This window comes from Pezoporus wallicus, unplaced genomic scaffold, assembly GCF_028554395.1.
Source record: "Pezoporus wallicus isolate ANWC-B61680 ecotype Strahan unplaced genomic scaffold, APGP_CSIRO_Pwel_v1 contig_9608, whole genome shotgun sequence".
Taxonomy (NCBI): domain Eukaryota; kingdom Metazoa; phylum Chordata; class Aves; order Psittaciformes; family Psittacidae; genus Pezoporus; species Pezoporus wallicus.
This window is the reverse complement of record NW_026642661.1, coordinates 92057-107142: the sequence shown is the minus strand read 5'-3', so window position 1 is coordinate 107142 and position 15086 is coordinate 92057. Positions and strand designations below refer to the sequence as shown.

The window sequence follows — 15086 nt, the reverse complement described above, 5'->3', positions numbered from 1 at the left end:
CCTGAGTCCACAGCCCCAACCCGGGGCTGCCGCAGCCCTGTCCCCATCCCTGCCCCAGCCACGGGCTGCAATGTGGGGCTGGGGGACCCTTCCTTCCCCCCCCACCCACACTGTGTGGGGTCCTCCGGGTGCCCCAGCGCCCGTCACACCCTGCCCGTGCAGGTGATGGATGCGGATGCTGCCCGCGCCGCTGCGTGCCGAGGCCCATGGCCGGTGGCTGCAGCCCTCCTCATCCTCACCGCGAGGCTGCAGCCCCTCGGTTCCCCCCCCAGCTTGGCTGAGCCCGGAAGGGTTAAATCCCCTCCGGGGCTGGAGGGTGAGCTCAGGTAGGCGGGAGCCTGCGGGCTCCGGCTTCCAGAGCTCCGGAGCAGCCGGAGGAGGGGCCTGGCTGACCGCTGCTGCGCTATAAAACCCAGCTCCTGCCACACTCCGCGTCTTACGATGCACACGTGTGGGGAGAGGAAGGAGCCTGCGAGCGGCCCTTAACCCCTTCTGCGCGCAGACAGCCCGCAGGAGCCGGGGAGCGGGGACCCCGGCGGCGGCAACGGCAGCTCCATCCCCGGGACATCGGTACCTTCAAACCCGAGGCACCGGTACCTCCATCCCCGAGCATCCCCGGGACAGCGGCATCCCCATCCCCTGGCACCGGTACCTCCATCCCCGAGCATCCCCGGGACAGCGGCATCCCCATCCCCTGGCACCGGTACCTCCATCCCCGAGCATCCCCGGGGCAGCGGCACCTCCATCCCCGGGCACCGGTACCTTCATCCCCGAGCATCCCCGGGCACCGGTACCTCCATCCCTGAGCATCCCCGGGGCAGCGGCACCTCCATCCCCGGGCACCGGTACCTTCATCCCCGAGCATCCCCGGGGCAGCGGCATCCCTGAGCATCCCCGGGCACCGGTACCTCCATCCCTGAGCATCCCCGGGCACCGGTACCTTCATCCCTGAGCATCCCCGGGACAGCGGCACCTCCATCCCCGAGGCACCGGTACCTCCATCCCCGGAGCAGCGGCATCCCCATCCCCGGGGCAGCAGCACCTCAATCCCCGGGGCATCAGCACCTCCAGCCCCGGGGCACCGGCACCTCCATCCCCGGAGCAGCGGCATCCCCATCCCCGGGCCATCAGCACCTCCATCCCCGGGCCATCAGCACCTCCATCCCCGGGCCATCAGCACCTCCATCCCCGGGGCAGCAGCACCTCCATCCCCGGGCCATCAGCACCTCCATCCTCAGGCCATCAGCACCTCCATCCCCGGGGCAGCAGCACCTCCATCCCCGGGGCAGCAGCACCTCCATCCCCGTGGCATCAGCACCTCCATCCCCGGGGCACCGGTACCTCCATCCCCGTGGCAGCAGCACCTCCATCCCCGGGACAGCAGCACCTCCATCCCCGTGGCATCAGCACCTCCATCCCCGTGGCATCAGCACCTCCATCCCCGGGGCACCGGTACCTCCATCCCCGTGGCATCAGCACCTCCATCCCCGGGGCATCAGCACCTCCATCCCCGGGCCATCAGCACCTCCATCCCCGGGGCATCAGCACCTCCATCCCCGGGCCATCAGCACCTCCATCCGGCCATACCCTCCATCCCCGGGGCAGCAGCACCTCCATCCCCGGGGCAGCAGCACCTCCATCCCCGGGGCAGCAGCACCTCCATCCCCGTGGCATCAGCACCTCCATCCCCGGGGCACCGGTACCTCCATCCCCGGGGCATCAGCACCTCCATCCCCGATCATCCCCAGGTCAGCAGCATGAGCGCCCGGAGCTGAGGCTCGGCGCTGCCCCGTCCCGCACCATGTCCTTTGCGATGCTGCGCTCGGCTCCCGGCCGCTTCCTATACCCGGAGATCATGCTGTCGGAGGACGAGGAGAACGGCAGCGAGAGCTCGGGCTCGGAGGAGAAGCCCTACCGCCTGGGCACCGACGGCTACGGCCTGACCGCCGCCAAGCGCCGGCACGGCAAGAAAACGGGGCGGCTGCACCGGGAGCCCCGGCAGCGCCACACGGCGAACGCTCGGGAGCGGGACCGCACCAACAGCGTGAACACGGCCTTCACGGCGCTGCGCACCCTCATCCCCACCGAGCCGGCCGACAGGAAGCTCTCCAAGATCGAGACCCTCCGCCTGGCCTCCAGTTACATCTCGCACCTCGGCAACGTGCTCCTGCTGGGCGAGGCGGGCGGCGACGGCCAGCCCTGCCTCACCTCGCCCGCCTTCTACCACCACGGAGCCGGCAGCCCCGCGGGCAGGGACCCCGATGCCTCCCAGCCCAAGCAGATCTGCACTTTCTGCCTCAGCAACCAGAGGAAGCTGGTGAGAAACGGGGGGGGACCACAGGGAGAGGCGGGCGGTGGGGATGGAGATGGGTCTGCGGTCATTGGGTGCTGAGGGGGGGATAGGGAGTGATGGAGATGGGTCTGCGGTCATTGGGTGCTGAGGGGGGGATAGGGAGTGATGGAGATGGGGATGGAGATGGGTCTGTGGTCTTTGGGTGGTGTGAGGGGATCGGGAGTGATGGAGTTGGGGATGGAGATGGGTCTGCGGTCATTGGGTGCTGTGAGGGGATAGGGAGTGATGGAGATGGGGATGGAGATGGGTCTGTGGTCATTGGGTGCTGAGGGGGGATAGGGATGGGGATGGAGATGGGTCTGATTGTGGGGATGGAGATGGGGATGGAGATGGGTCTGCGGTCATTGGGTGCTGAGGGGGGATAGGGAGTGATGGAGATGGGGATGGAGATGGGTCTGCGGTCATTGGGTGCTGAGGGGGGGAGTGATGGAGATGGGGATGGAGATGGGTCTGCGGTCATTGGGTGCTGTGAGGGGATAGGGAGTGATGGAGATGGGTCTGGGTCTGGTCATTGGGTGCTGTGAGGGGATAGGGAGTGATGGAGATGGGGATGGAGATGGGTCTGCGGTCATTGGGTGCTGTGAGGGGATAGGGAGTGATGGAGATGGGTCTGCGGTCATTGGGTGCTGTGAGGGGATAGGGAGTGATGGAGATGGGGATGGAGATGGGTCTGCGGTCATTGGGTGCTGAGGGTGGGACAGTGAGTGATGGAGACGGGGATGGCTCCGTGGTCATTGGGTGCTGTGAGGAGGGGACAGTGAGTGATGGGTGATGGCTCCACGGTCATTGGGTGCTGTGAGGAGGGGACAGGGAGCACTGGGTGATGGCTCCGTGGTCATTGGGTGCTGTGAGGAGGGGACAGGGAGCACTGGGTGATGGCTCCGTGGTCATTGGGTGCTGTGAGGAGGGGACAGGGAGCACTGGGTGATGGCTCCATGGTCATTGGGTGCTGTGAGGAGGGGACAGTGAGTGATGGGTGATGGGGATGGCTCCGTGGTCATTGGGTGCTGTGAGGAGGGGACAGGGAGTGATGGGTGATGGGGATGGCTCCGTGGTCATTGGGTGCTGTGAGGAGGGGACAGGGAGTGATGGGTGATGGGGATGGCTCCGTGGTCATTGGGTGCTGTGAGGAGGGGACAGGGAGTGATGGGTGATGGGGATGGCTCCGTGGTCATTGGGTGCTGTGAGGAGGGGACAGGGAGTGATGGGTGATGGGGATGGCTCCGTGGTCATTGGGTGCTGTGAGGAGGGGACAGGGAGCGCTGGATGCTGGCAATGCCTCTGCAGCCATCGGTACGGTGTGAGCCGAGGTGGGATGACTCCCATTGGGAACGCACCCCAGATCCCATCAGTGAGCCCCACAGAGGCATGGCAAACACGGCGCTTCCTTCACCATGTCCGTATCTGCCACCCAAACCCCCAGGCCCTGCTCCAAACCCCGCCTGCGCTCAGCAAAAGGCAAAGGAGGAGAGGAAGGGAGACGCTCCGAGGGCAAGGGATGGATTTGAGGAGCTGGAAATGAAGAGGCAAAGGGAAAGCAGGGGTTTGGGAAGAGGCTGCGGCTCCGGCTCGCAGAGGGCAGGCACCAGAGGGCTGAGAGGGACTTGGGGGCAGAGCTGGCCAAGGGCTCCACTGGGACCCACAGGAGCTGCAGTGTCCGGCCCAGTTCACCCAGTGCTCCCAATTCCGTGCTCTGCACCACCTCAGTGCCCAGCCAGCACCAGCCAACAGGCCCATGGCCATGCTGGGGTGGGCGACCGCTGCCATGGAGGGGGAGATGGATCCATCGATCCCCATTAATCCCCATCGCTGTCCCCGCACCAATTCCCATCAATTCCATGGCCACTTTTCCATCGATCCCCATTAATCCCCATTGCTGTTCCCGCACCAATTCCCATCAATTCCATGGCCACTTTTCCATCGATCCCCATCAATCCCCATTGCTGTTCCCGCACCAATTCCCATCAATTCCATGGCCACTTTTCCATCGATCCCCATCAATCCCCATCGCTGTTCCCACACCAATTCCCATCAATTCCATGGCCACTTTTCCATCGATCCCCATCAATCCCCATCGCTGTTCCCGCACCAATTCCCATCAATTCCATGGCCACTTTTCCATCGATCCCCATCGCTGTTCCCGCACCAATTCCATGGCCACTTTTCCATCGATCCCCATCAATCCCCATCGCTGCTCCCACACCAATTCCCATCAATTCCATGGCCACTTTTCCATCGATCCCCATCAATCCCCATCGCTGTTCCCGCACCAATTCCCATCAATTCCATGGCCACTTTTCCATCGATCCCCATCGATCCCCATCGCTGTTCCCGCACCAATTCCATGGCCACTTTTCCATCGATCCCCATCAATCCCCATCGCTGCTCCCACACCAATTCCCATCAATTCCATGGCCACTTTTCCATCGATCCCCATTAATCCCCATCGCTGTTCCCGCACCAATTCCCACCAATTCCATGGCCACTTTTCCATCGATCCCCATCAATCCCCATCGCTGTTCCCGCACCAATTCCCATCAATTCCATGGCCACTTTTCCATCGATCCCCATCGATCCCCATCGCTGTTCCCGCACCAATTCCATGGCCACTTTTCCATCGATCCCCATCAATCCCCATCGCTGTTCCCACAATTCCCATCAATTCCATGGCCACTTTTCCATCGATCCCCATTAATCCCCATCGCTGTTCCCGCACCAATTCCCACCAATTCCATGGCCACTTTTCCATCGATCCCCATCAATCCCCATCGCTGTTCCCGCACCAATTCCCACCAATTCCATGGCCACTTTTCCATCGATCCCCATCAATCCCCATCGCTGTTCCCACACCAATTCCCACCAATTCCATGGCCACTTTTCCATCGATCCCCATCAATCCCCATCGCTGTTCCCACACCAATTCCCACCAATTCCATGGCCACTTTTCCATCGATCCCCATTAATCCCCATCGCTGTTCCCGCACCAATTCCCACCAATTCCATGGCCACTTTTCCATCGATCCCCATCAATCCCCATCGCTGTTCCCGCACCAATTCCCATCAATTCCATGGCCACTTTTCCATCGATCCCCATCAATCCCCATCGCTGTTCCCGCACCAATTCCCATCAATTCCATGGCCACTTTTCCATCGATCCCCATCAATCCCCATCGCTGTTCCCACAATTCCCACCAATTCCATGGCCACTTTTCCATCGATCCCCATTAATCCCCATCGCTGTTCCCGCACCAATTCCCATCAATTCCATGGCCACTTTTCCATCGATCCCCATTAATCCCCATCGCTGTTCCCGCACCAATTCCCATCAATTCCATGGCCACTTTTACATCGATCCCCATCGCTGTTCCCGCACCAATTCCCATCAATTCCATGGCCACTTTTCCATCGATCCCCATCAATCCCCATTGCTGTTCCCACACCAATTCCCACCAATTCCATGGCCACTTTTCCATCGATCCCCATTAATCCCCATTGCTGTTCCCGCACCAATTCCCATCAATTCCATGGCCACTTTTCCATCGATCCCCATTAATCCCCATCGCTGTTCCCGCACCAATTCCCATCAATTCCATGGCCACTTTTCCATCGATCCCCATCAATCCCCATCGCTGTTCCCACACCAATTCCCATCAATTCCATGGCCACTTTTCCATCGATCCCCATTAATCCCCATCGCTGTTCCCGCACCAATTCCCATCAATTCCATGGCCACTTTTCCATCGATCCCCATCAATCCCCATCGCTGTCCCCGCACCAATTCCCATCAATTCCATGGCCACTTTTACATCGATCCCCATCAATCCCCATCGCTGTTCCCGCACCAATTCCCATCAGTTCCCACCCCCACTTTTCCATCAATTCCGATGAACTCCCCCTGTTGCTTTTGCACCAGTTCCGATCGAATCCATCCCCTCTTGGGCTCCAATTCCAATGAATTCCCATCGCCGCTTTTCCATCTATTGCTACCAATTCCCACTTTGTCAGCCATTACAATCAACTCCCAGTGCCTTTTCTGCACCAACTCCCATCAATCCCGTTGCCACTTTTCCATCAATTCCCATCAATCCCCATCGCTACTTTTCCATCAATCCCTATCACCACTTTTCCATCAGTTCCCATCAATCCCATCACCACTTTTCCATCAATCCCAATCACCACTTTTCCATCAGTTCCCATCAATCCCATCACCACTTTTCCATCAATCCCAATCACCACTTTTCCATCAATTCCCATCAATCCCATCACCACTTTTCCATCAATCCCATCACCACTTTTCCATCGATTCCCATCAATCCCATCACCACTTCTCCATCAATTCCATCACTTCCCATCACCACTTTTCCATCGATTCCCATCAATCCCATCACCACTTTTCCATCAATTCCCATCAATCTCTATCACCACTTTTCCATCAATCCCATCACCACTTTTCCATCAATCCCATCACCACTTTTCCATCAATCCCCATCACCACTTTTCCATCAATCCCATCACTTCCCATCACCACTTCTCCATCAATTCCATCACTTCCCATCACCACTTTTCCATCAATCCCCATCAATCCCATCACCAATTTTCCATCAATTCCCATCACTTCCCATCACCACTTTTCCATCAATTCCCATTGCCACTTTTCCATCAATTCCCATCAATCCCATCACCAGTTCTCAATCAATTCCCATCAATCCCATCACCACTTTTCCATCAATCCCATCAATCCCTATCACCACTTTTCCATCAATTCCCATCAATCCCATCACCAATTTGCCATCAATTCCATCAATCCCATCACCAATTTGCCATCAATTCCCATCAATCCCATCATCAATTTTTCATCAATTCCCATCACTTCCCATCGCCACTTTTCCATCAATTCCATCACTTCCCATCGCCACTTTTCCATCAATTCCCATCAATCCCATCACCACTTTTCCATCAATCCCCATCAATCCCATCACCACTTTTCCATCAATCCCATCAATCCCATCACCACTTTTCCATCAATTCCCATCAATCCCATCACCACTTTTCCATCAATTCCCATCAATCCCCATCAATCCCATCACCACTTTTCCATCAATCCCATCAATCCCATCACCACTTTTCCATCAGTTCCCATCAACCCCTATCAGGTCCCTGCCCTGCCCCGGCGCCAGGCTCTGGAGCTGCCTGGGGAGCCCATTCCCAATGAGGTGTCCATGGGAAGGAGGCCGAGCTGCCCCTGCTGCCCCACACACACTTGGGCAGGATGAGAGCCGGGGGGCAGCCTGGAGAAGGGAAGGGTCCTGAAGGGGAGAGCTGAGAGCAGCTCCAGTGCCTGAAGGGGCTGCAGGGAGCCTTGGGACAAGGGAGGCAGGGATGGGAGGAGGAGGAAGAGGGAAGAGTTGATGGGAGCTTGGGGAGTTCTTCCCCATGGAAGGGGTTGAAGGGAGAGGTTTGGGATGCTCCATCCCAGCCTGGATGCAGGGGCTCTGAGCACCCTGCTCTATGGAAGGGGTCCCTGCCTATGGCAGGGGTTGGACTGGAGGAGCCTTAAGCTCCCTTCATCCCAACCCATTCCATGCCTCCACGCTGCCGTTCCAACCCATGAGGCCTCAAGAGCCGTGATCCTGCCCCAGTCCCACCGGGGCCGGGCGCACGGGGCCTCCAAGCCTCCTGCCCCGTGATTCCCATTGGGAAGCAGCGCTTGCCCAGGTTCCTGGGGCACGATTCAGCCTCACCCCCCCGGGCTGTGTCCGAGGGACTGCCCCATCTTGGGGCTGATCCCAACCCCATCCCCCTGCACCGATCCGGCTTCACCGTGCTCAGCCGACGGCAAAGGCTGAGCTGGTGCTGAGGGGCTGGGGCCGTGTCCCCCAGCTCCAACCCAAGCTGATGGGGCCGTGGGCCCGGAGCAGGGCAGGAGCAGCAGCAGCAGCAGGGAGATGGGCGCTGCGCTGGTGGCACCGTGACTCTTGTGCTGCCGGGATGCCTGGGATGGTCCCGGCATCCCTCGGGAGCAGGCTCGCGGCGTTCCCGTCAGCGGGGTGCCCGGACGCCCCTTTTTGAGCCCGTGAAGGGTTTGTGCTGCTCCAGCTCCTCCTTTGGGGCTGGGAGAGCTGCTCGGGATGGATTTGGGTTTGTTTAAACCCCCCCAAGCCCGAATCCAAGCGAGGATGGGACCATTCCAGAGCTGAGGAACCTCGCAGCATCCTCTGCGCGCCCAAGGGCTGCCCCGGCCCCGCATCCCTGCCGTAGGAACAGGGGGGCCAGCGGGTGCCGCGTCCCGTCCCAAGCCATAGCAGGGGCTGAGCATCCTGCGCCAGGATCCACGCTCCCGGAGGGGAATGGGGATGTGGAGGGAAGGGGCTGGAGGAGGAGGAGGAGGGTGGTTGTGTGCACCCCCCCGCTCCCACACAATGGCCGGGGGCCCATGGGGCGAGTGTGGGGCATCCCAGAGCATCTCCCAAACCGGCTCCACTGGAAGAGGAGCAGAGGCGGTAGCAGCAGGGATGGGGCAGAGCAATGAGAGGAGCACGGGAAGGGGCAGGGATAGGCCAGAGAGCAGGAATCAACCTCGCGGTTCCACACGGAGTGGGGAATTGCAGCCGCATCAGGGATAAGAGCGGCTGGGAGGAGGAGAGGAGGAGGAAGGAGAGGAGGAAGAGAGGAGTTAGAGGAGGAGGAACAGGGAAGGAAAGGAAGGAGAGGAGGAAGGACAGGAGGAGGAAGAGAAGGATCAAAGGCCTAGGGAGAGGAGGAAGGAGCAGGATGGGGGCTTTGGGCAGAACCAGCAGTGCCTGCACCCTGTAAACCTCTGGCAGCAGCTCCCCTGCGGCACCGAGCACCGCGATGCAGGCACCGCATCCCTCAGCACTGCATTCCTCACTGCATCCCTCAGCACCACATCCCTCACTGCATCCCTCAGCACCGCATCCCTCACTGCATCTCTCACTGCATCCCTCAGCACCGCATCCCTCACTGCATCCCTCACTGCATCCCTCAGCACTGCATCCCTCAATGCATCCCTCAGCACCACATCCCTCACTGCATCCCTCAGCACTGCATCCCTCAACACCACATCCCTCACTGCATCTCTCACTGCATCCCTCAGCACCACATCCCTCACTGCATCCCTCAGCACTGCATCCCTCAGCACCGCATCCCTCACTGCATCTCTCACTGCATCCCTCAGCACCACATCCCTCAGCATCACATCCCTCAGCACCGCATCCCTCACCACATCCCTCAGCACCGCATCCCTCACTGCATCCCTCAGCACCGCATCCCTCACCACATCCCTCAGCACCGCATCCCTCACCACATCCCTCAGCACCGCATCCCTCACCACATCCCTCAGCACAGCATCCCTCAGCACCACATCCCTCAGCACTGCATCCCTCAGCACCACATCCCTCAGCACCGCATCTCTCAGCACCGCATCCCTCACTGCATCCCTCAGCACCGCATCCCTCAGCACCACATCCCTCAGCACCGCATCCCTCAGCACCACATCCCTCAGCACCACATCCCTCAGCACCACATCCCTCAGCACCGCATCCCTCAGCACCGCATCCCTCAGCACCGCATCCCTCAGCACCGCATCCCTCAGCACCGCATCCCTCAGCACCACATCCCTCAGCACCGCATCCCTCAGCACCACATCCCTCAGCACTGCATCCCTCACCACACCCCTCAGCACCGCATCCCTCAGCACCAGCAGCGCAGTCACCAGCACCGATGCCCCGGACCCTGCGCCCACCTGCAGCTCCTGTGCCAAAAGAGCCACAACGGGGGCCCGGCTGCCCCGGGGCTGTGATGCCGGGGAGCAGAGAGCACCCCCAGGCACGGAGCCGGGAGCTCGGTGCCCCAGCCATGCCCCCCCGCCCCGCAGTGGGGCGGCTGCACGGGGCTCTAATTTACTGTTGCTGCTGCACTTAATGGCAGCGGAAAGGCAAGGTGATAGGGGAAAAATATGAGGCGGGATTTTCCGAATCCCCATTTCCTCTCCAGACAGCGCAGAGCTCCTGGGGCCCGAACATCTGGGAAATTGGATTTTCCCATTTCTGCACGGAGCTCCCCTTCCCCCCCCCCCCCTCAATCCCATCCCATTCCCACCCCGGGAACAAAGGAGGAGGCAGCGCCGGAGCCGCACGTGCGGCCGGAGCACACGGGGATGTGCCAGGGCCACGCTGGCAGCGGGCAGGCCAGGAGAGGGGACACGTCATGGGGATGGGTGGGGAGGGAGCTGAGCGCTGCTCCAGTGCCAAGCCCTGCCAGGGATGGGGCAGCCACGGCTCCTCCGGGCACCCCGCGCCCGCACTCGGTATCCCATGGGACTCCCCCCTCCGTCAGTGCAACACTTGGCCCCACAACCCCAGCAAGCCCCAGATGAGCACAAAGGGCAGGTGGGAAGCACCAGGTTCTGCCTGCGCACATCAGGCTGTGGTGCTGTGATGCTGATATCAGTGAGGGTGCTGGGGGTGCTGTGATGCTGATATCAGTGAGGGTGCTGGGGGTGCTGTGATGCTGACATCAGTGATGGTGCTGTGATGCTGATATCAGTGAGGGTGCTGGTGGTGCTGTGATGCTGATATCAGTGAGGGTGCTGGGGGTGCTGTGATGCTGATATCAGTGAGGGTGCTGGTGGTGCTGTGATGCTGACATGGGTGAGGGTGCTGGTGGTGTTGTGATGCTGATATCAGTGAGGGTGCTGGTGGTGCTGTGATGCTGATATCAGTGAGGGTGCTGGTGGTGCTGTGATGCTGACATGGGTGAGGGTGCTGGTGGTGTTGTGATGCTGATATCAGTGATGGTGCTGTGATGCTGATATCAGTGATGGTGCTGGTGGTGCTGTGATGCTGATATCAGTGATGGTGCTGGGGGTGCTGTGATGCTGACATCAGTGATGGTGCTGTGATGCTGATATCAGTGAGGGTGCTGGTGGTGCTGTGATGCTGACATGGGTGAGGGTGCTGGTGGTGTTGTGATGCTGATATCAGTGATGGTGCTGGTGGTGCTGTGATGGTGATATCAGTGATGGTGCTGGGGGTGCTGTGATGCTGACATTAACGATGGTGCTGTGATGCTGACATCAGTGATGGTGCTGTGATGCTGACATGGGTGAGGGTGCTGGTGGTGTTGTGATGCTGATATCAGTGATGGTGCTGGTGGTGCTGTGATGCTGACATTAACGATGGTGGTGTGATGCTAACATCAGTGATGGTGCTGGTGGATCATCACCATCATCACCATCACCATCATCACCACCATCACCATCACCATCACCATCACCATCATCACCATCACCATCACCACCATCACCATCACCATCACCATCACCATCACCACCATCACCATCACCATCACCATCATCACCATCACCATCCCCATCCCCATCACCACCATCACCATCATCCCCACCACCACGGGATGATGAGGAAAAGCTGCCCCAGCGCTGCTCTAACTTGTGCTTCCCCCGTTGCCCGCAGAGCAAAGACCGCGACAGGAAGACGGCGATCCGGAGCTAGATCCCGGCGACGGAGCACGAGGGGCAAGGATGGCAAAGCCGCGCAGCCCAGCCCCACAGCCACGGACACTGCTGCCTGCACCCTGCTGCCGGCAGAGCCGCAGCCCAGCCTGCCCCGACCCACAGGCGTCCTCCCGGCTCCAGGGGTGACCGCAACAGAACATGGCCATGGCCGTGGCCATGGATACGGACACGGACACAGCCATGGATAGGGACACGGACACAGCCATGGATAGGGACATGGACACAGCCATGGATAGGGACACGGACACAGCCATGGATAGGGACACGGACACAGCCATGGATAGGGACACGGACACAGCCATGGATAGGGACACGGACACAGCCATGGATAGGGACACGGACACAGCCATGGATAGGGACACGGACACAGCCATGGATACGGACACGGACACAGCCATGGATAGGGACACGGACACAGCCATGGATAGGGACATGGATGTGGCCACAGATACAGATATGGACATGGCCATGGATATGGCCATGGATGTGGCCATAGATACAGACATGGCCACGGATATGGATATGGATATGGACATGGCCATGGATATGGACATGGATGTGGCCATAGATATGGATGTGGCCATAGATATGGACATGGCCATGGATATGGACATGGATGTGGCCATAGATACAGACATGGCCAAGGCCATGGATACAGAGATGGACGTGGCCATGGATATGGATACAGAGATGGACGTGGCCATGGATATGGATATGGATATGGACATGGCCATGGATATGGCCATGGATGTGGCCATGGATATGGACATGGCCATGGATATGGACATGGATGTGGCCATAGATACAGACATGGCCAAGGCCATGGATACAGAGATGGACGTGGCCATGGATATGGATACAGAGATGGACGTGGCCATGGATATGGACATGGATGTGGCCACAGACAGAGAGATGGACATGGCCATGGATATGGATACAGAGATGGACGTGGCCATAGATACAGACATGGCCAAGGCCATGGATACAGAGATGGACGTGGCCATGGATATGGATACAGAGATGGACGTGGCCATGGATATGGACATGGATGTGGCCACAGACAGAGAGATGGACATGGCCATGGATATGGATATGGACATGGCCATGGATATGGATATGGCCATGGCCATGGATATGGACATGGATGTGGCCGTAGACACAGACATGGCCAAGGCCATGGATACAGAGATGGACGTGGCCATGGGTATGGATACAGAGATGGACATGGCCATGGATATGGATACAGATATGGACATGGCCATGGATATGGACATGGATGTGGCCACAGATACAGAGATGGACATGGCCATGGATATGGACAAGGATGTGGCCATAGATATGGACATGGCCATGGATATGGACATGGATGTGGCCATGGACACGGACATGGCCATGGCAGGACTCCGTGGCTCTGCGATGCCTGGGGCACCAAAGGGACAGGAGCCCGGCCCCAGGGACGCTCCTCGCAAAGCCAAGCCCTGCCTTGGTCCCTGCGGGTGCCAGAGCAGCTCCCGGTGCGCTGCTGCCCCTGCGCGGCCCGGCCCCTGCGCGCTCCTGTTCCGTGTCCTTGAGGTGATGCTGGAGCCTGAGCGAGGTGCAGAATTAAAGGCGCATGGTTCAGACCCACGGCAGCAGATTCCTTCCTTAGCCCCCCCCCCCCCACCCCATAACCAACCCTGGTTCGGTCACCCAGGGATGGAGCAGGGGTCCTGCCCGTGGTTGGAGCTGGGGACCTTTAAGCTCCCTTCATCCCAACCCATCCCATGCCCGTGGCTGTGACAAGGGGCGCAGGTGGGGCTGGATGCGGCCCCACGGGACTGGGAGGCACCGGGGGGGGGGAACTGTGGGGCTGAGGGCTCAGAGCCCTGCACGTGCGGTCCCATCCGGTCACACAGGGACAGGGGCTCAAAACCCAACCCGGCCACGCAGGATGGTGCTGGGCAGTCGCAGGGTCCGTCCTGCATTGGGCACCCACAGGTTCCCTCCTGCCCTGAGCACCCACAGGGTCCATCCTGCATTGGGTACCAGCAGGGTCCCTCTTGCACTGAGCACCCACAGGGTCCATCCTGCATTGGGCACCCACAGGATCCATCCTGCCCTGAGCACCCACAGGATCCATCCTGCACCAAGCACCCACAGGGTCCATCCTGCATTGGGCACCCACAGGGTCCATCCTGCACCGAGCACCTGCAGGGTCCATCCTGCACCGAGCACCCACAGGGTCCAACCTGCACCGAGCACCCACAGGGTCCGTCCTGCATTGGGCACCCACAGGGTCCCTCCTGCACTGAGCACCCACAGGGTCCCTCCTGCACCGAGCACCCACAGGGTCCGTCCTGCATTGGGCACCCACAGGGTCCCTCCTGCATTGGGCACCTGCAGGGTCCATCCTGCACCGAGCACCCACAGGGTCCCTCCTGCCCCGGGCACCCACAGGGTCCATCCTGCACCGAGCACCCACAGGGTCCCTCCTGCCCGGGGCACCCACAGGGTCCATCCTGCACCCAGCACCCACAGGGTCCCTCCTGCACCCAGCACCCACAGGATCCATCCTGCTCGGGCACCCACAGGTTCCCTCCTGCACTGAGCACCCACAGGGTCCCTCCTGCACCGAGCACCCACAGGGTCCATCCTGCACCGAGCACCCACAGGGTCCCTCCTGCACTGAGCACCCACAGGGTCCCTCCTGCACCCAGCACCCACAGGATCCATCCTGCTCGGGCACCCACAGGATCCATCCTGCTCGGGCACCCACAGGATCCATCCTGCTCGGGCACCCACAGGATCCATCCTGCACCCAGCACCCACAGGATCCATCCTGCTCGGGCACCCACAGGATCCATCCTGCACCCAGCACCCACAGGATCCATCCTGCTCGGGCACCACGAGGTGCAGGAGGCCCCGGCCGGCTCTGAGCAGCCGCCGTGCCTGGCTCCCTCCGCACATTCCTGGGCAGCAGCGGCTCTGTTGCTGCCACCGCATCCCGCCGGGATCCGCTCCAGCCTCGCATTCCTCTCCCGGCTCCTCAGCGCTGGCGCTGCCACCCCGCAGATGCTGCTCCAGGAGGCTGGAGCAGGGAAGAAGCTCCACGGAGGCCGGGAGGGGAAGCGCCGGCAGCGGCATCCCCACCTTGGGAAGCTCCTTTGGGGCTGCTCGGCCCGGGGCTGGGCGCAGAGCGGG

At 60.3% G+C, this 15086-nt stretch overlaps 1 protein-coding gene across 1 annotated transcript; it reads left to right on the top strand.

Annotated features, from left to right (window-relative positions):
* The first annotated feature begins 1799 nt into the window (after positions 1 to 1799).
* SCX (scleraxis bHLH transcription factor) lies at positions 1800 to 11890 on the top strand. The gene is made up of 2 exons (XM_057431936.1): positions 1800 to 2317; positions 11845 to 11890. The coding sequence occupies exons 1-2, from the start codon at positions 1802 to 1804 to the stop codon at positions 11881 to 11883; spliced, it is 555 nt and encodes a 184-aa protein (XP_057287919.1). The 5' UTR covers positions 1800 to 1801; the 3' UTR covers positions 11884 to 11890.
* Positions 11891 to 15086: the final 3196 nt, after the last annotated feature.

Coding starts and splice junctions, on each gene's coding strand:
- SCX (XM_057431936.1), top strand. CDS start 1,802: ATGTCCTTTGCGATGCTGCGCTCGGCTCCCGGCCGCTTCCTATACCCG. Junction 2,318..11,844: donor TCAGCAACCAGAGGAAGCTG/GTGAGAAACGGG, acceptor CGTTGCCCGCAG/AGCAAAGACCGCGACAGGAA.